Source organism: Vicugna pacos, chromosome X (assembly GCF_048564905.1).
Source record: "Vicugna pacos chromosome X, VicPac4, whole genome shotgun sequence".
NCBI lineage: Eukaryota > Metazoa > Chordata > Mammalia > Artiodactyla > Camelidae > Vicugna > Vicugna pacos.
In genome coordinates this window covers 22,610,798-22,631,236 of record NC_133023.1, presented here as the reverse complement: position 1 = coordinate 22,631,236, position 20,439 = coordinate 22,610,798, and the positions used below count along the sequence as shown (strand labels likewise).

Sequence of the window (20,439 nt, the reverse complement as noted above, 5' to 3'; positions counted from 1 at the left end):
CTTTGGCTCACACGATTAGCTCAACAGGAGTGATAACTGAAAGGTTTATCATTCTTGGCTCTCAATACTGGTTTTGTTCAGGATCATCCCCTTGTTATTTATTAATTGAGAAATAAGTTAATCATCAGCTAACAGTGGTCCTTTTCTTTCCTACAAAGATGCTGCTTGGATATTCTAGTTCACAATGAAGAAAACTAAATAACCAAAATAAATGAAAGCTAAGCTATGCTACTGTGAATGAAAAATACTTCAAACCACATCAGTGAACAAAGAATGCTGAAGCCACCAAGTCATCAGCAGCTGCCCCACCCCCTGGGTGAAGACAAGCCTGCAGCTGGGCCTCTGCAGCCACTCACAGTGGTGCCCTCTGAGGGGACTCAGAATAAGAAAGGACAGGATACTGGCCCTAGATAGCTAGATGCTTGTCAAAGGAATGAATTCAATGAGCCCAAATGTTTGCTTCCTCCCATACACAGAAAAGCACTAAATTATTTAACTTGAGATGCCTGGTTTTCTTTAGTTAACAAGTAATCTTTTAATGTTCCAACTACCTGGTCTTTGTTGTAAAGCTCCTGTATATCCTAGCTCCTCCCCTACCTCTTTGGAGCAGTCCCTCAGAGCTATCTGAGAGGCTGTCATCCCGGGCTTGAAGGGGTTCGAGTCCTCAGAAATGTCCGCCAAATAAAACAGAACTCTCAACTTTTCGGCTGCGCATTTATTTCAGTCAACACTACATAATAAATATCCATGCTGCATCTATCTGATCAGGAAAAGCTGGGATTGATAGACTCAGGAAAAACTTGGATCAGAAGATATTCCACTTTTGAGGCAAAAATAACTCACAGTTAACCTCACTTAAATCATTTATTCTATATCTAAGGAAATAGCTCAAAAATTTAGTTTTCATGCCTGTAATTTTGGTGGCAATCAAATAACCTTGCTGGAATATCCATATCAAGATATTCAAAGGTACAAAATCGCTAGTGTAGGACAATTTGTGCTCCTGGCATTCATAATAGCGTTCAATGTGGTCTTTGTTTATTTGTTTCTTTTGGTGTTAGTTGCCAAAAAGAAAAATAAAAGAACTGAGGTCAACTTAAATGTCTTGCATAATTCAGGAGCAGAGAAGCAAGAAAACTACTACAGAATAAAATTTTGATTGCAAAATGTCAGATCTTAACCAAGGAAAGAATTTGTTAAATCTGATGGGTCTGCTTTAGAGATGCTGCAGCAACGTAACTAAAGTTCTTTAATATTTTGGCATTGCATAAGCAAAGAGGAGGAACAGAATATACCCTCCCAAAATACGCCTCTTTGGCAGAAAGATTACTGAAGTCTGATTATTGTTAAGAAACAGCAGACACAGAAGAAGGTCTAAAAATTGAGTAGAAGTTACTCTTTTGTAAGAGAGATTTGTATTTACAAAAGAAATCTTCATTTGTAAGGGCGTTTCCCTCTTTGTACCAGGAAGAGGATGACTCTAAATCTCTAGACTGAATGGGGAAGGCAGACACTTAAATCTGCGTAACAACCATGCTCTTGTTTACTGTGCTTTTCCTGCTCACCTCCCATAACTGGCTTTCCCCTCTGCCCAACAGCTTCTTGGGTCTTTAGCTGGAGATGGTAATTCAGGTGCAGGCTTGAGCCTTTTCAGGGAGTAACTCAGTTTTTCCAGGGTCTCTCCCATGTATACAGGAAGTATACATGTTATAAATTTCTGTTTATTTTTCTTCTGTTTATCTGTCTTTTAATATGGCGGGGGGGGGTCTCAGCCAAGGACCTAGAAGGGTAGACAGTAAAGTTGTTTTTCCTCCCCTACAGCAATACTCAGTAAAAGTAACACTTCTGTGGATGCCTACTCAGTTTTTAATGGGTCATGGTCTTTTTAGGGAGATGCAGCCATGCAGAAAGGTAGGAGTTTTAATGCCCAGGCAAAGTTTGGCTTTTCCATATTCTGAAATCAAGGGTCAAAGACGTCAAATGATGAGCCCTGAGAGGGCTTTACACAGTTCTATGGTCTTACTGTATCTCTCAGCAAATAAATGCCCTAGGTAAATACTAACAAGGATAGGGGCACATATTACAAAAATGATTCATTACAAGAAGGGATAAGGAGTCCACTGGGTCTAAATTCATCTGGCTTTAAAACAATGAATCCTAAATGACGTGCATGTTAATTACATTACTAAAGATATTCCGAGGACTAGGGAGTTTATTGAGCAAGTCTAATTCCTATAGATTACATTCTTTGGAGGGAGAGAGGAAGCGAGAGTATGTGTGCAAGAATTAAAATGTGTTTAAGGGGGAATAGAGAAAACCTAGATGTTTATCATTATTAACTAGTGCTAGTCTCTCAGATAGATGCTTTGCCAGTTCCCAAACCACTTCATGATAAATGAATTGCCATATTATTGTAATCAATATGTCTAAACATAACCATTCAGAACAGAATTGTTAACGAACATTCCCTTAATGTGACAGTTTCAAAGCTAAACATTTCCTAGAACCACAATTGTAAATACTACATTAGGAATGTTTAATATCAATGTAATTCAAAAAGCAGATGATGGCATTTCAAATTATATAGGTTCTTATTTCCTGTTCATTCAATTGTATGCATGCCAGACACATAGTAGGTTCTTAATAAGTATCTACAAACACATGAATAAATGAATGAAGATCTGCTTTAGGACAGTACATTGAAACTAAAGTAACTCTACTACAAGGTAAAATATAGAATCAATGGAACAAAATTGCTGGAGCTAAAGCTGACCATTTTAGTGAAAGAAAAATTAGATTTGTGGGAGTTTTTAATGGAACACATTATTACTGCATACTAAAGTAAGCAGAATACCATGTAGTTGGAGTAGAAAAATCATGTAAAATCTGCTAACATTTACTGGGTGATAAACATGGGTCAGACATTGTAATACATATTGATATTTACTAGTTTATTTACTCCTCATAGCTGCTCTGTATGTTAGGTACTATTATTATTCCCACTGTATAGAAGAGAAATTTGAAGCTCACAGAGATTAAGTGATTTGCCCAAGGTAGCACATTTAGTAAGCAGAGTTGGGTTTTGTATATACAGCCTGGTTCCAGAGTCCACACCCTTAACCATTAAACTGCTTTGCTTCAGAGAGTAAACATGTCCACACTGTGAGGTCATCAAAAATAGGAGTATGAATGAAAAAACTCAAAGAATGAAGGGTGAAAAGTGGCTAGGTCTGCGGCCAGAGCACAATGCTACTGGGTATCCATCTGGAGAACTGTTTGTGTTAAAGAAATGGAAAATGTAAAAATGGGGGAAATATGAAAGGTTGGGGTTTTAGAGGGAAATTGAAGGTCAGTGTTTGATGCATGTTGAGTCAGGCAGCAGTAATTAGAAACTTTAGCAAACGCATCTTGGTCAAAGATTCAGAAATTTATACATGGAATTTAGTCAAGTATGGGCAACAGTAGGAATGAGAAATAACACAGCAGTGAATGTGTCTACTCTTTGCTTTGGTTCTTTTATGAACAAAGGTCTAACTCTGAGGCTTGTCAGGCTAGGGACTAGAGTGAGGAATAAGGGGCAGGGCTGTCATTGAGTAATATGGCCTCATAGCCTTTGCCCCTTCGTTCTTTGTCTCTCTTTCATTGCATAACCTAGTTCTTCCCATATAGCATGTGAAATATATCTTTACTGCATGTCTGACATGATCCTAACTCTCCAACTACCTTTCCTGGCTGCAGGAATCAACAACTCTGGATATTCTCAAGCAGACGTTCTCTATGGTCAAATTTCCTGGCAAATTTTCAGCCAGGTTTTGTAGAATTAAGATTTTTTTAAAGACAGAAGGCTGGCCCAGAATCTACCCTAGTTCAAACCTAGCTGAACTATTTACTGGAGTATCCTCTTGCCATTAAGGAAGACTCAGTTGATATATATGAGTGATATCTCAAAGAATCCATACCACTCATCAGAGGGCTCTGACATTATTTTTATTTTATTATGTCAACAACACTGAACTAAAGGTAACAGTGGAGGAAAAGATGCTTAAGTTACTTTTCAAAGGTTGTTCTGGCAAGTTTACTAGTCAGAAGAATTGATAATTTGTGGCATTAAGATCTGTATTCATCAGATGCTTTAACATACCTTTCTATGGAGGTTTTAAAAAGAAAGACTTTGAAGGCCTATAAGGTGTTAAGGGATTTATGAGTCAATGGCAGAAAAATATAATTCATAGTGACAACTTCCAGTTTCTTCTCTGAGCTTTAGCCTTCTGAGCAATACGGCGACTCATCTGGTAATTACATCATTGTTAGTATGACAGCAACTTGGCATTTTCTGGGTCCCTATGAGCAAAGACCCAAACAGCTCACATGTACTGTGCCCTGAACTTCTGAACCTTGCAGGGCTGATGAACTTGCGGTTTTGCTATCTGTTAATCAAAGTCCTTTCTTTCTCCCAAATATGGTTAGGATAGATCATTCCCCATGATTATAAGCCTCTCCAGGGCAGGAGATGACATGTATTGCTATCTTTCTGAGTTGATGACTCATTTACTAGAACTCCCTTAAAAGGAAGGCAAACACTAACTTTTAAGACAGTCTTTTGGAGTATATGACCTTGAAGGACTCTTTTTGGCTTCTTAATGGTTTTATTCTACTAAGAATTAAATGCTATTGGCATAAATACATATTTAAAAACACTGTGGAAGATTTAAATATTGAAGAGTGCTCTAACATTGTCCATAATTTTATTCTTCATGTTTAGAGAATCGGATAGTATTAAAAAAGTTTTTCAAACAATTTCCTTGATTCCTCAATCATTTATCTTTGTAGTACTGGAAGCTTTTGTAGCTATGGGCAACTTAACCTGAGGCCACCCATGCTAAAAATAGCCTAGGGGAGCTTGAGCCTTCCTGGCTGTGTGCCTGTCTGCTAGAAGAGAGCTTTAAGAGTTGTATCCTCCTTAGAAACAATCTATTTCCTTCCTTTCTCCTTATGATCACTATATAACTGTCACCCTTACCTTGTCCTAAAATAGAAATATATGTTGTTCAAGTCAACAGATTTTTATATGTGCCCTATGTCTTCTCTACACTACCTCTCTTCTTGAGGAATAATTCAGGCTCATTAATTAGAGCATATTCAAGACAGTGACCAGAATAGTGAAAGTATTTTATCCACATAAAAGAAGAATGAATAAAAGGAAGTAAAGAAGTTGAACTTAGGGAAGAAAAAGCCCAGAAGATGTCATCAAACTTTTGAAGGGCTATTTTGCAGAAGAGAGATTAAAAGTGGGGGCAAGGGGTAGAAAGACAGTGAAGTAGGGATGCTTTCTAATAGGTAGGTTTTTCCAAAGATAGAATTAACTTCTTTGAGGGGGAATGGAATGTGATCCCATATAAGCCAACAGATCACTTGGGAAGATGTTATGGAGCAGTTCAATTACACAGCATTTAAGTTGCTTCCAACCCTGAGAAGCTATTTCTGTCCTTTTATATGTATAATATTTCTACTCTAAATTCTTTCATTGACTGAATATATATGTTAAGCTAGAGAAAGAAAAGACTCATGTTGCTTACTAGCTGCTGCTTACCTTTTCCTTCTATTAACATTCCCCCAAAAGTAAACTATTTTAATACTGTAGTCACCTTGACAACGGAGGTGTCTGTTTTAACAGCTTTCAGTAACATTATTCGAAGGGAATCTATTAAGCAATAAAGTGAGGAGAATAGTCTTGAGCATTCTCTTTCTTTTCCAACCTCAAAAAGTTTAGGATTAAACATATGCTTTGAAATTAAAATCACTGTAAATTTGCTGAGTAAGAGAACATCAAGAAAGTTTTCACTTAGCATAATGTAGAAAAAACACATATTTTTCTCTTGTGATGTACATCAACAAATTCACCAACTGAAAGGCATGGATCAAATTTTACAACTGTCTGTAATTTCTGACAATTCTATATATATATATATATATATATATATATATATATATATATATACACACATTTTAACCCTCTGTGTAAGGTGTTGGGGTTGCTGTGGAATCAGATTTTGTGTGGCAGATATTATATTCAACCACAACCTATCTTGAATTGTTATTAATAATTGAATAATAATTCATTATTATTAATCATGGGAAGATATTACCCAAGGCAGAAAAAAAGTCAAAAAGTACTACAATGGGGTATCTATTGGACATAGTTCTCAAGGAAAAACCTTCCAATAAGGAGCACAATTTTTGACTTTAAACCATCTTGGTTATTTTTAATTGGTTTACCTATTTCTAATAATAACAAATAGCATTTAACTAAAAACTTCCTGTGTACAGGCTCTGTGCCAAGCTCTTCGTATTTATTGTCTTCTTTCATCCTTAAAACACAGTGAAGAGTTGATATTATTATCTTCCCCCATTCCATATTATTGGGAAACTGAAGCTTAAGGAAGTCAAAGACCATTTCCACGGTTAATATAGTTGGTTTTAAAACAGAACAAGGAATCCAAATTTGACTCTAGCACCTGAGTTAGTCACCCATTCACTGTGTTATCTGCCTTGATGGCCCTAATGCAATGTGCTCATTTTATTTAGGATAAAGCTGTGTAAAAAAACCAAAATTTAATTTTTTTTGCTTCTCAATTATTTCCCTTCTGTTCTTTAGTATTAAGTGGTGCAGTCAACCACTCAAGCTTAGAAGGTTACACTCACCTCGTTTGTGAAGGAGAACACTGGCATGCCTCCGTCCATTTCCATTTTCAACATAACAGGAGTAATTTCCCAAGTCAGCTTCTTCTACAGAGTCCACAATTAATGAGATGGAGACTTCCTGTTCCCCAAGATGCTCCTTGAGGATTCTAAAATATAAAGAAAAACGAAACAAAAACCCCCACACAAACATACACATACATGGAAAAGAAAAAAAATTAGAAGAATCTGAATTTGATGTGAAAATACCTACAGCATCTGTGCTTCAAATTTGGTTATGGATTGATGCGATCTTAATTAAATTATATCATGCCCTTTTCTTCACTTCTAATGAGGAAGCTTGTCTTTGTAGATGCTAATGAAGTTGCAGTTAATTATCTCTCTTAGCAGGACAATCACACTGTCGTAATAAAGAGGTGAGAGACACCTTGAAGAAAAGTTTATAAATTGCTTTCCCTTTAAAGAAGAAATATGATGTAAGGGCGAGATAAGAAATTCTAACGTCTTAGGCTGAAGGACTAATTATCTATCAGGTTAATTTTTTAAAAAAGGACGAATAGAAAATTTCTGAGCTATTTTGACATTTCAGTTGAAACCTCCACCCTGGCTTTTTCTTTTTTTAAATGATACAATCATTTGCCTATTTTTAAAGAAATATGAAATTACAAACATGCAGACTAAATGTTCTGATGAAGTGTTTAATTCTGACATTTAAAATCAATGGTAAACGCTCACTAACCTCACTGTCAAGGATTTTAGCAATCTTTCAGAGCAAACGGAAAACTTCAAAGCAAGGTTCCCTTTCCCTGCTCTCAAAGTTTCCACCTCCATCCTCCCACCTGTTTGGTAACTCATCTCTGCACATTACTTCCTAATGCTGAATAAAGAAAAAATACCTTTCTAGAACCTTCCTGGAGCACCCACCAAAGGAGAGAGAGAAAAAAGTGAAGTTTATTGGCCTTTTTTAATCTTAGCATTTCAAAGTGTGTGGGTATAAGAGAATAGTGAAATTTTAAACATGAAAAATGGCAGAGGAATATTTTAGTATATATTGGAGAATTTGCTCATCTGGGCATTTCAAAACCCAATTGGAGTGCAATATTCTTGTGTATTTGTTGCTAGGAGGAAAATTCCAATGGAAATAACCTTATATGACAGTTTTATAGTTTTTATTTTCTATTGAAAAACTTTTTCTCTTACACCTTTGGTCAAGTTTTAAAAGTCCTCACATTCAAGAAGAGGAATCTGGTTAAAATACTCATAACATATCCAGAGGATGCAATCCTTAGATAGGAGAGTAATTATAAATGATCAGCATTTTGATTCACTTAGAACTTACTTATTAATATGCTTGCTTATTTACATTATGATTAAAAATGAGTATCTGTGTCCAAGCATAATTTTAGACATAATTGAATACCTCAACACTTAAAAGTAAATGAACAAATAAATTAATTATTTTTTTAAAAAAGAGGTGAGAGGCTTAGGCATTATGCCCTCAAAATAGATTGCATTATTTAATGATTATTTTCTATTATTAATATCTAGACCTTAAAGTCATACTAAAAAAGGTAACAAAAACATTTTTGCATCCTTTATCATTCCTATCAAGTGCCTTATAGCCTACTTGTTGCCTCAAAAATGTAAAAGCATATAAAAAGAAATGACAGAGATTGTGTTTGGTTAAGTCCTAGCACCTTGTTAATATTTTCTCTCAACAATAAAAGAAAAAGAACTTTTTTTAAAAAAAAAGTCACAATATCACATTTTTCATATTTGATGCAATTTTGGTCTGTCTCGCACTCAGTATACTGCTTAGTGAAAAACTCCTTTTCATTTCTCTTAAATGCTTTGCAAATGGCATTCATGTTTTACAATTTCATAGTCAGTCTCAACAGTACTTTGCCTCTTTGCTACTAAATGTTGCAATATTTTTATAGTAGTAAAACCAAAACCTCCTCTTCTTCTTCTCCTTTAACTCACTTTCTATTCACTAACAGAGCAAATGTTAATCCTGGCAGTACAAGTTAAAAGAAAAAAAATTTCTTTACCTAATGTCACTTTCCCAAACTCGATTTTCATCCAGATCTTCAATAAACTTTTCTCCTTTCATCCAGTAAATTAAAGGGCTGACATCTCCACTGTACCCGAAGAAAGCTCTGCAGGTTAGATTAGCTGAATCACCTATGGAGAGAAGTGATGAAAATGTGTTATAAAACTATTTGTATACTCTTATTTTAGGCAAACTGACAAGTAACATTTTAATCAATTCATTGATTTAATGAAACATCTTTCCAAAATAATTATTTTTCAGATATTTTCTATTTCTTGCAAATTTATAGAATATATGCTTTTGATAGCTTTTTTTAATGGAATCAGAATTACTTATAAGATTTTGAAGAAGATGGGTCAGTTATTTTATAGAAGGTTCTTCCATTTAGGTTTGCCCGAAGTTTCCACATGATTAGACAGAGGTTATAAATCATTGGGAATGATACCACAGAGGTAGTGTGCCCTTCTCAAAGCATGATATCAGACAGTTCATAATGTTGATAATATAAGATTTTATAAAACAGGTAGAAGATGTTTCTCAGTCCTGAATGTGGGAAATAGAACAAAATTTTTCAATGGGAAAGAAATGGAACTGTAAATCCACGATCCCCTAAAAAAGTTATTAAAATATTTTTATATATAAGGAACAATATTTTAATTAAGGAAACCAACACATGCTCAAGTAGAAAAGCACATTAAAATACGAATGATCAATTCATGAGAATAAATATTTGGGATGTTTATTAGATGTAAAATCATTAATATTACTGTGGAGGTAAGTTTCTTTCAATATGCTGCTCAAGAGAGAGCACTGCAATGGTGAATACAGATTGGTTGATTACTTAATAAGGTAAGTGGAGGTCCCTGACCAAAAGGTGGAAGAATTTAACACCTACAAAAAATAAGGTGTATTTCTGGACAGGTCATGCAATTTTGCAAACACCTGGTTTCCCCAAGCCTTAGACAGCATTTGAGAACTGAAATACTCACGTACTATTACAGTTTTAAGATCTCACTGCCTCCAAGTAGAGCTATAAATGCGGGATGGGATAGAGACCTGTAAGGGCCTACTTTAGCTTGAACTAGGGCAGGGGAACTCTCAGGGACAGGTGAGTGATTCTACAATATAAACCTAGGGAAAGCCATAATGCACTTACAGGTGCACTCTTTTGAAGTCCAGGCATGGGTAAACCTATATGTAAACTCTGTTCTCTAAGTCCCACAATAAGAAAATCTTTTATTGAATAAAAATAATATTATTATGCTAAGTATGTTCACTGTATAAGAGTAGTTCATAAATAAATTACTGCTCTTCTAATATTTATAAGATGGCATGATACAGCTTTCTCTTTTTATCTTAACCTTCTTTATGTCTGAATGTTCTCCAAGAAAGTGATTTCTCATGGACTTTGATTCTATACACAATAGTCATCATTAGTAACCAGACAAAAGTCCAGAAAATGTCTACAAACTTCTAAGAGGCAAAATGGAGCTCTAAATAGGTTCCTTTATCATTAATTTTTATACATAAACATTTTCAAAATCTTTTAACATGGAATCCCCCTCCCTTGGAGAATATTTACATTACACAACAGATAACTGAATTTCAGTCTTACTGATTGGAAACCACAGATTTCTATGGGACGTGTCAATCCAATGTTACAAAACAAGTTTAAGTCCAATAGTCTTTGCTCTTCCACTTCTATAAGAACACTAGCTTTTATGCAACTGAACCACCTGTTATCGTGTCAAAAAAGTAATAAATTCAATACTAAATCCCACAATACTACATGGTGTGATGGTGAACATCATATGCTAACAGAATCAACATATATTACAGAGTTAACAATTTTTACATATGAATAATTTACACAATCTGTGTTTTAAGGGATCAAGTTTTAGCTTTTAGGTAGGAGTTAATGATAGGAACTCATACATAGAAAACTCCAGAAATTACCTAATTTTCCATTATAGTTTTACTAAATATGGGGACTTAAAAATAATGATCATATCATTAGCAACTCAGCCTAGCATTCTTTAGCAGAGAAGTCAATTGAATCCCTCACTGGGACCTGAATTTGTCTCTCTTGTCCCCCTCCTTCCTTCCCAGATCAAGTAATTTTCCATTACTTCATTCTTCATTTCTCTTATCTGTTGGCCTTGTGTGGCCACACCTAGTAAATGGCTCCTGCACCCAAATAAGAAATGATTCCCCTTTTCAATCATCTTTGCTCACCTGGTCTTTGACTACTTTGCTTTGAGCTTGAGCTGTGAGTATCTGCCATTAGGGGAACTCTATCCAGAATTGGGTTGGGCTTGCTGTGGTTAGAATGGTGTTCATGGAAGGTGGAGGGGAAAACAGAAAAGACTTCAGGTAGAGAGGAAAGGCATGAGTGAGAGAAGCCAGGGAACTTCGGAGGAAGTATGTAACTTCAGAGTGGCTGAAGCTAAACTGTGTGTAGGGGTGGAAATAGGTGGAGGGTTTGGGGGAGAATAGAGCACTGATGAGATCAAAGCAGTGGTGGCCTTAATCTTCTATGCAGGCCATGTTGAAGATCTGGGGCTTCCATTTAAGGGCAATGCTAAGCTAGGGGAAGATTTCCAGTAGGAGACAGACATAATCACACCTGCAGTCTAAAGAAATCACTCTTACTGTATTTGCAAAACTGGGATTGGATCAGAGAGAATGAAGAAGGATTAAGAATTTTACAATACTTTGTGACCACATATGGAGTAGTCACTGCAAAGACAGAATTATTTCCACATAATTTCTTAAAAGGAAAAATCATAGGTGATAGTAGTGACTACAGATCACTGTGCTTTTTATCAATGTGATAACAGGAAGTCTCTCCAAGCAGAGATTACACAGGAAGTCTGATAAGGTAGAGAATGTATTTTTTATTTTTAGAATCTGTATGTATCACTGTATGTGTGTGGGGGAGAGAGACAGACAGATTAAGGAGTTGCCAGCTGCTTCTCAAAACAATCAGGATAGAAAGTCAACTTGAGTAGAGATCTGTTCTGTGAATTTTTTGTGAGTCATTTCTCTTAATTATACCTATTTGTGGGGCTGAGCAAAGGTACCAATCCCATTCTTATGCATAGCACTATTTTTCAGGAAGGAACACTAGGAACCCAGTGGAGTCAACCTTGAGAGAAGGCCAGGTGAAGCCAGGCTCTTCTGAGACTACCCAACTGCTTAAGTGTTGGGGAAGAAAGCTGTGTCCATCCAGTACTTCTCATTTGGGAAATGGTGACTAATCACATGACTGTTTGTTAAGAGCCATGACTTTGGACCCTGAGTATGTGTTACCTGTGTTTGAAAGCAGAAATAACCATCATCCCTTCCACTGAGGCTGAATAAAAACCAGGAGTTGATAGAAAACCATGAGATAGGGTGGGGCCTAGGGAGAGATGATGCATTTCCATCCAATAAGGACCGATAGAGATTAATAAGCACAAGTAGGAAAACTGGGAAAATATAATTGGGAAATTTTATTTAGAGAGTTAATCAGGTGATTAGGAAATGGGAATTAGGAAAATAAAAAATAGCATGACTGTGTTTGTACCTTGGGCTGATGAAGCAGGACATGCCACTTACGTAACAGACATAATAGGTTTTCAGCATCTGAGTTTTCAGAGTACTCCATCCATGATCCATTTAATATTTTCATGCTTTTTAATGTTACATTCTTTGCTTAGAATTCTCTTGATTTCCACCTAGTAAACTACTCCTCATCCATTAAATCCCAACTCAAATAGCACCTCTTTCAAAAGACTGCCTTGGCTTTTCTAGGAATAGTCAGTCATTCTGTCTTTTCTCCTCTTGGAACATATCTGTACCTTATCATAATATATTCCTTACAATATTTGGTTTGTTTGCATGTCTAGTTCAGTGACTAGAATATTTATTCTCCAAAGGCAGAAATTATATCTGTAACTACCGTCGAATATTACTAGGACCCTTTACACTGTCTTGAATATATGAGCAACTCAATAATAATTTCGTATTAGTGAATAACTTGCTTAATAGCCCTTGTACGTGTATTTTCCCTTCGTTCCTTTTTCTCCCAAAGCTTTGTTAATTAAAGGTTGTATGTCTACAGTCTATCTCAACAGGCCAAGTCTATCTTGTAAACTAGCCTTCAACATTGCAAATGCAAAGCCTCCTTATTCAGATGTTAATTCGCTTGTGGGCTGGAGCTGGTTCATACCAGCTTCTAAGAGTCAAAGACTACGTTTTCAGAAATTCTTTAAGCAGGTTGTTAAATATGCAGTCATTATTAAATATTAAATTATAGAAACTTATAATTAATTAGACTATATTAAAAACAAAGGTTAACAGATACCCAAAACTCTAAATCACCTATTTTGCTGTATTATTGATCTATAGTATCTGAATGGCAGAAATACCATTTAATAGTATATTACTGCATAGCTCTTCCTAAATGCACATTTAGGGAGATTATGTTGGTAGCTTGAGATCAACCATGGTGGGAGTACTTACCTCACAAATTGCCAAATGCTACAAATCAGGCTATGATTTACTGTTTTGTTGATTGCTAATACTTTAGACAATATGGAGAAAATGTTAATAATGCAGATTAAGCTTAAGTGTGTGATATCTATAGCTGTTATATTGGTAATAGGACAAACATAAAAAAAATTCCTCTGGTATCCAAAAATTATTACCTAATTTAGCAAAGAATTTGCTTACATCACTGATCAATAAATAAAGTTCTGACATACATCTCCAATGTGCCACTCTTATTTGCCAATATAAATGAAAATATCACCCACCTATGTCAAAATTACACTTGGAGAACCAATTGTTAAACATTTACCAGCACACCATTTTTCATAAAAGTGTTTTTCAAAGATGTTGCATTCCTATTTTTAATACTTTTATTGACGTATATTTCACATATCATGAATTTATCCATTTAAAATGTACACCTCAATGGTTTTCAGTATATTTACAGAATTGCCCAACCAGCAGCACAATCAGCTTTATGACACTTTCACCATCCCCAAAAGAAGTCCTGAACCAGTTAGCTGTCACTAGCCATTTTCTCCCAAACGTAGCCCTGGGCAACCACTCATGTGCTTCTACTTTCTGTCTCTATGGATATGCCTATTCTGGATATCTTATTTAAGTGAAGTCATAAAATATATGGCCTTGTTTTTGGTTTTGTTTGATTAGCTTAATGTTTTTAAGGTTCATCCATGTCACAGCATGTATCAATACTTCATGGCTAAATAATATTCCATTGTATGGATATACTCACATTTGTGTATCTATCAGCTGATGGATATTTGAGTTGTTTCCACTCTTTGACTATCATGAATAATGCTGCTTTGAACACTCCTGTACACATTTTGTGTGGACATATGTTTTAACTTCCCTTGGTTATATATCTAGGAGTAGAATTGCTTCATCATAAGATAATTGTATGTTTAAATCTTTCAGGAGTTGCCAAGCTGTTTTCCAAAGTGGCTGTATGCACCATTTTACATTCTCAACAGGAATGTGTGAGAATTTCAATTTCTCCACATGCTTGCCAACACTTGTTATCTGTCTTTTTGATTATAGCCATTCTAGTGAGTGTGAAGTAGTATTTCATTGTGGTTCTTACCATTAATATTAAACCCCAAATTTATTATTATATATAATTAATTGAATAATAACCAGTGTTGTTCAAAATTATAAAAACACTATCAAGATAAAAGAGCTTTCATTAAATCACAGAACGTAATTATCAACATCATACCTAAAATGCTTATTTCCCCACTGTTGTGTTACAGACCCTGTGATGTATTTACAATTTTAGTTGAGAATTCATAGGAACTGAATAAATTATTGAAGGCTTATGCTTTTTAAGAAAAACTGAGAAGAGTTACTTCCAAATGTTTAAAAGTAAAAATATTTTAAACAAAAAGTTAATATAAATGCTCAGAGATTGTACCAGACTTAGCCCCAGGCAAGAGTTATCAGAATTAAATTCTGATCTGGAAACAAAAATTAGTTTCATACAATACAACAAAAAATTGGCATTTATTAACTAGTTAAATATTATAAAACATAGACACTATTTAGGAGAAAATATATTATTTTATAAATCTGTGAATGAAAAACCATTCTTTAGAGCCTAGAAATAACAAGAAACTTCATGATTGACAGATTTGAATATACAATTAGCAAAACTTCAGTAGAATGGAAAATACAAAGGAAACTGAGACAATAGAGCATGATCATGAATTTTTCTTTACTGTGTTTGTTATCTAATATGTATCTGAGTATGTTTCCAATTTAAAAGGAAAAACAATAAAAGGGCACAGCATAGTACCTAGAAAGGCCATTAACAGATTAATATTCCAGATATTCAACTTGAAAATAATCATAGCCAGGTTTTGATAGAAACTAGAGGAAAGGTTACTCGTATTGCAACTCCTAATGCAACTGCTAACCTGTTTCTTTCTTGTTAATTTCCACTGTCATGTCAGATTTTATTTTATACTTATATCTTCTACAATATCATTTAGTTTAGATGAACATGCCTTCAGACGTTATGTATTTTTTTCTTACTTAAGCCACTGAGTCTCAAACTTATTGTCAAAAAACTTACCCCCCACCCAAAACCAGAGTTTGACTCAGCAAGTGTGGAGGGTTCCAGAGATTTTAATTTTTAACAAGCACTGCCGGTGATTTTCATGCAAGTGGTTAGAGTTAACTGTCTGGAACTATTTCTTTTTACCCTGGACTCTGTTTAAAGTGGAACTGGGGCTGCGAAAAGCAACAAGATTGAAAAACATTCAGTCAGGACTCTTAAGCAGGAAACAAAGACAGGGAATCTGGGGAAGAGGAAAGAGGGTTCATATTAAGGACAGCGGTAGGTAGAGAGGCAAGAAGTATATTGTACAACTGGGTCACTGATGACCCAATCCAAGCTACAGAAATATATTATCTTTCCAAAGGAATGTAGGAAAAAACATTTATGTTTCAGTGGAAAACTACTCATTTATCTACTGTACGCTCTTCTGAGTTATCAGATTTAAGCTGTTTCACGGTCTTTGAGCTATTTTCGACTCTTTGTGAATCATAGGTAACTGATATGTAAATTCTCTCACATCTGGTAGTGATTTGACTTAATTCCCCATCTGATTCCCTCGCCCTGCAACCCCCCCCCCCCACTGCCCCTCAGTCCAGGGAAAAAAATCATTTTTGTTCCTACTTGGAATTTTTCTCCACTCTGTTTAATCTGCTATTTTGACTTTACCTTTGAACTGGTCATACCATCTGCCTGTTTCCTTGTATCATATGAGCAAAAATTCTTTAACAAGTGTTCATTTTAATAACATGAAAGTCATGATGGTACACATTTTTCTGAAAACTATCTGGTAACAGGAATACAATGCTAGCCTCATTGCTTATTATTGCCATTAAAATAAGTCACACAGAAGATATTCATACATACACGTTCTGTCTTGACATTTGTTTGCCTACTGAAGGATTATATGGACACTCTCCTTATTCCTCTTTTTTTCAAATATCAGAATCAGCACTATAATTTTATCTTTACTCTATTTAAGTCCAAACTATTTAACTTGTTATCAAGAGAAACTATCCATCTTTTCTATTTTTTGGCCTCTAATTTGCTGCAACATGCAATTTCTGATAAGGCAAGCCTAGCAAGTGATTCAGAGAGTCAAGCACCAAAAGCTCTTCCTTATCCTCTTCTATTTATATATTGAAAAAACACCTCCAGTCTGATCTCTGATACCCAGGTGATAACGCTAATACTACTTACTACACTTAACCAGAAATACAGGAAATTAGCATTAGAATTCTACAGGTTACAGAGAAGAGACACATTAATTTAATTTCCCCCTCAATTTTGTTTCTTTGTTTTCCTTCAAATAATAACAGAAAAATTTAAGTTATGATCTAGGGAGCGACATACATCGAATCTATCAGTCAGCCAGGGCTGGAGTCCTGAAGATAATGGTATTCTTGCTGTCTCAAGTTGGTATCTGTAAAAGCTTTCATAAATTGCACTAAATGCTTCTGCTGCCTTTTTGGCAGAAAGGTGCACTGTCAGCTCAATCTTACCAGGTTCTGAAGGAAGCACTCTAAAATTGATCATAAAAAATCATTTGCTATCTAAAATGAGAACAATGCTTGTCATATGACAGGTTTTCAAGTAGGCCACGATGAGAGGGGGGCTTAGAGGAAAAATAATACATTTTCTCTTCAACCAGTGGATTCCAATCAGCAGTAGGGACACTTGTTATTTAGTGCAACCTTCTTCTATTTAGGTATCATTTGGCCATTTCTAAAACTGCTGACAGCAGAGAGTGTCTCTCCACTAGAGGACACTCTCTAACTTGCTGAAAAATGAAAAACTGGTTTTTTTTTTTTTCAAATTAAAAGAAAATTTCTTCCCTAATTAAAAAGCATCAGCATCCAGAGATCTTACTAGTCGGAATTAGGAAATAGTCAGCATTTTGTTCTTAAATAAGATGTTGAATGGTAGGGGGATTTTAATTTCATTTGCACCATTAATCATAGATATTAAAATTACTATACAGTCACAGTAAAGATAAATGTTTTGTCGAAGACCCTCCATTTAAGATAAAAGCAAAGTGGTTTACCAAACATATTTATCTTTTGTTATTAGTTATACTGAATGGCTCCTCTTCCAGAAAGCTTTATTCAGAAATGAAGAATTTCTCTCTCTCTCTCTCAATCTCTCTCTCTCTCTCACACACACACACAGACAAAGTAACCTTGGAGCTTTATCAAGACATTTTACCCAAATAAATATTAGGACTTTTGACACGTAATAGTTGCCAGTATCTAACCACAGAGAGTTTTTTGAAAATCAGACATTTATCTAAGGATACCAAAAGAAAGGAAAGAAATGGAAGGGATAGGTTATATTAAGCTCATAGCTTAGGATGTTATTCCTGCCGGATGTAACAACGTCTGCTCAAATTTCAAGGGAACAAAATCACAGCAAAACAAGACATGCACTTTAAAATTTGCTAACCATAATTCAGCTGTAGTGTAAGATTTCTTTATGAGATGTATTTTACACTATCTTACAACATGTTTCTGTAGATTTTAAGGACAAAACAACTTATTTGGCTGGCCAATAGACTGCAAGGAGATTTAAGTAACCACAAATAATTTGGAGTTAAATAAACTATTATACATCCATAGTAGCCATGGTGAATGAGTGCTTACAAATTGTTAGCACTTACTACTATTACTACTGATACTATATTATGATGGGATTTAATTTTTCTTTCTTTTTTTAACTGAAGTACCATCAATTACAATGTGTCAATTTCTGGTGTACAGCACAATGTCCCAGTCATGCATATACATACATATATTCATTTTCCTATTTTTTTCATTAAAGGTTATTACAAGATATTGAACATAGTTCCCTGTGCTATACAGAAGAAACTTTAAAAAAAAATCTATTTTTATATATAGTGGCTAACATTTGTAAATCTCAAACTCCCAAAGGGATTTAACTTTCTGTAAGTGATGACTTGAAGTTCATGCATCAAGTGAGGCCAAATTATGCCCTTCAGGAACTTGAGGGCTGCATACTGCAACGTGAATGAATTATTGGGGATATTTCCCACACCAATTACATGAAGAGAGGCAGTAGTAGAACCCCTCCAGAATGGAGAGGAAATCTCACTCACTTGAAAGAGAAAGGTGTACAAAATGGGAATATTATTACTGCATTGCTTTTAGATGGTTTGAGGATTCTTGTAAGGACTCAAATTGCAGCTCTTGATGGCTGTCTTCTATCCGCATGATACAAAAGTTTATGGCATTATAGGGGAGCAAAACTTGCCACCTCAAAATGTCTTTTTGGCATGCTGATTATTTTAATCTGAAAACAATCAAGGCCCAAAAGACTCATCAAAAATTTTTGATTTTCTTCCTAACTACATGAAAGAATTTAGATAGAGGGCCTGTTCTAGAATAGAGTTATCAACAAAGATATCTGCAAAGAAAATGAGTAAGGTGTAGTGGGGGAGATTTTAGGCAGGAACTAAAGATGAGAGTCCACTCTGTGTCCCATTTTCTCTGAGTGGCCCGGCAAACATTTATTTACAAAACATTTGCTTTTCTATCTTCATATGAATTGCATTCCTCCCCTTTCAAGTTCCAAACCACTACCCCAACATCCTCTTTTGTCTTTAGCTGAAGATGGTGTTTAAGGCCAGGGTTTTGTCCATTTTGGAGAGTTATTCCATTCTCCTGGGTTTGATTTTCTCCTGTTAATCTGTCTCATGTCAATTTAATTCTTAGACTAGACAGAAGAGCCTAGAAGAGCAGAGGAAAATTTCTTCCTACCAGACAGCATTTATAACAATCAACAGACACCAAGCTGAAGAAGGGAACTCATCAAGAATCAGTTAGCATCTGGTGCCACCTGATGACCTCACCCTTGGGAGGTGTGATGTTGCATCTGAGTGTTGAGAATGGGTATAAGATAAAAGAAGTAGGAAACTGATAACTGCTCAGTGGAAAATGTTTAACTGCTAGGAAATGGACTTGCTCAAAAAGGTTATTCAGAAACTCTTGGTGATGATGGAGAGGAAATAGAACCATTTTGGGGTATTTATTGAGTTAAAATGCACATAATACAAAATTCACTCTCCTAGCCATTTTTAAGCACACAGGGAAGTAAGGCCATTTTTGCCCATCAGCTGAAAAAGTGGATAGAAAAAGAAACTTGTGGTTTGCTTTCTGCCAAAGCCATCAGAATTGTTTATAATTTTATTCATTTCTAAAATTGTTTTGAATCATCACAAAGTAGACTTATTTTGGTAATGCAGTTATTTTTAGGTTTTTGTTGCAGGCCTTAACTAATCTCAAATTTTTGTGATTGCACCTTGATAAGACATCTCCTTTACTTTTTGCTCCATTAATTACAGTCACTGTACTAAATCTCTCATTGATTCTTTTAACTCTCGAGATGCTTTCTCATCCTTCCCAAGTCTCACATTTTTAAAGTAAATTATTCCATTTTCAGCCTCCAAGTATATTTAAATCAGCTATTAACATACAAAGATAAAGCATTTATTTGTGGTCAGCGACCAGCAAATTCTTTAGACCTCAGTATCAAAAGCAGTTGAAACAAGAAAAAAAATAACAGAGGGAGATGAGAAATAGGAATATGAAAAGGAAGAATGAGAAGGATAGAAAAATTAAAGGAGGAAGAAAGAAAGGGTTACTGGTGGTTGTGGTGAAGGGTATTAAAATATCCCCAACAGCTTATTCAAATGTAAGTGTTACATATAGGTTGCTATGTGCTCTTGAGTAGACCCTGTCCTGATACTGCCTTCATATTTTTTGTGCTTAATCCGTCATTTCCAAACCCTGGCTGATACCTATTGAAGTAGAGACCAACAAATCCTCCCAGTGTCTATTATCCCTATTCCTTTTAGTAATATAACCCCCAAAGTTTTAGCTGGGGAAATGGCTACCCAGCTACAGACTATCTTTCCTAGCTTCCCTTGCAGGTAGATACCGCCCAATGACTGAGATCAGGCCAATGAGATGTGTGAAGTGATGTGTACAATTTCCCAGTCATCTCCTTTATGATGAAGCCTCATGCTCTGGACTTTATTTTTCCTTTTCCTATAGGCTGGAAAGAA

At 35.3% G+C, this 20,439-nt stretch overlaps 1 protein-coding gene across 1 annotated transcript in view; it reads right to left on the bottom strand.

The window, feature by feature from the left end:
• IL1RAPL1 (interleukin 1 receptor accessory protein like 1) overlaps positions 1-20,439 on the bottom strand; it is a 1,130,590-nt gene that overhangs the window by 36,550 nt on the left and 1,073,601 nt on the right. The window contains exons 7-8 of the mRNA XM_006209422.4: positions 8,751-8,883; positions 6,703-6,848 (exon numbers count right to left, since the gene is read on the bottom strand). Coding sequence (XP_006209484.1) covers positions 6,703-6,848; positions 8,751-8,883 — 279 coding nt within the window. The remainder of the gene's footprint in view (positions 1-6,702; positions 6,849-8,750; positions 8,884-20,439) is intronic.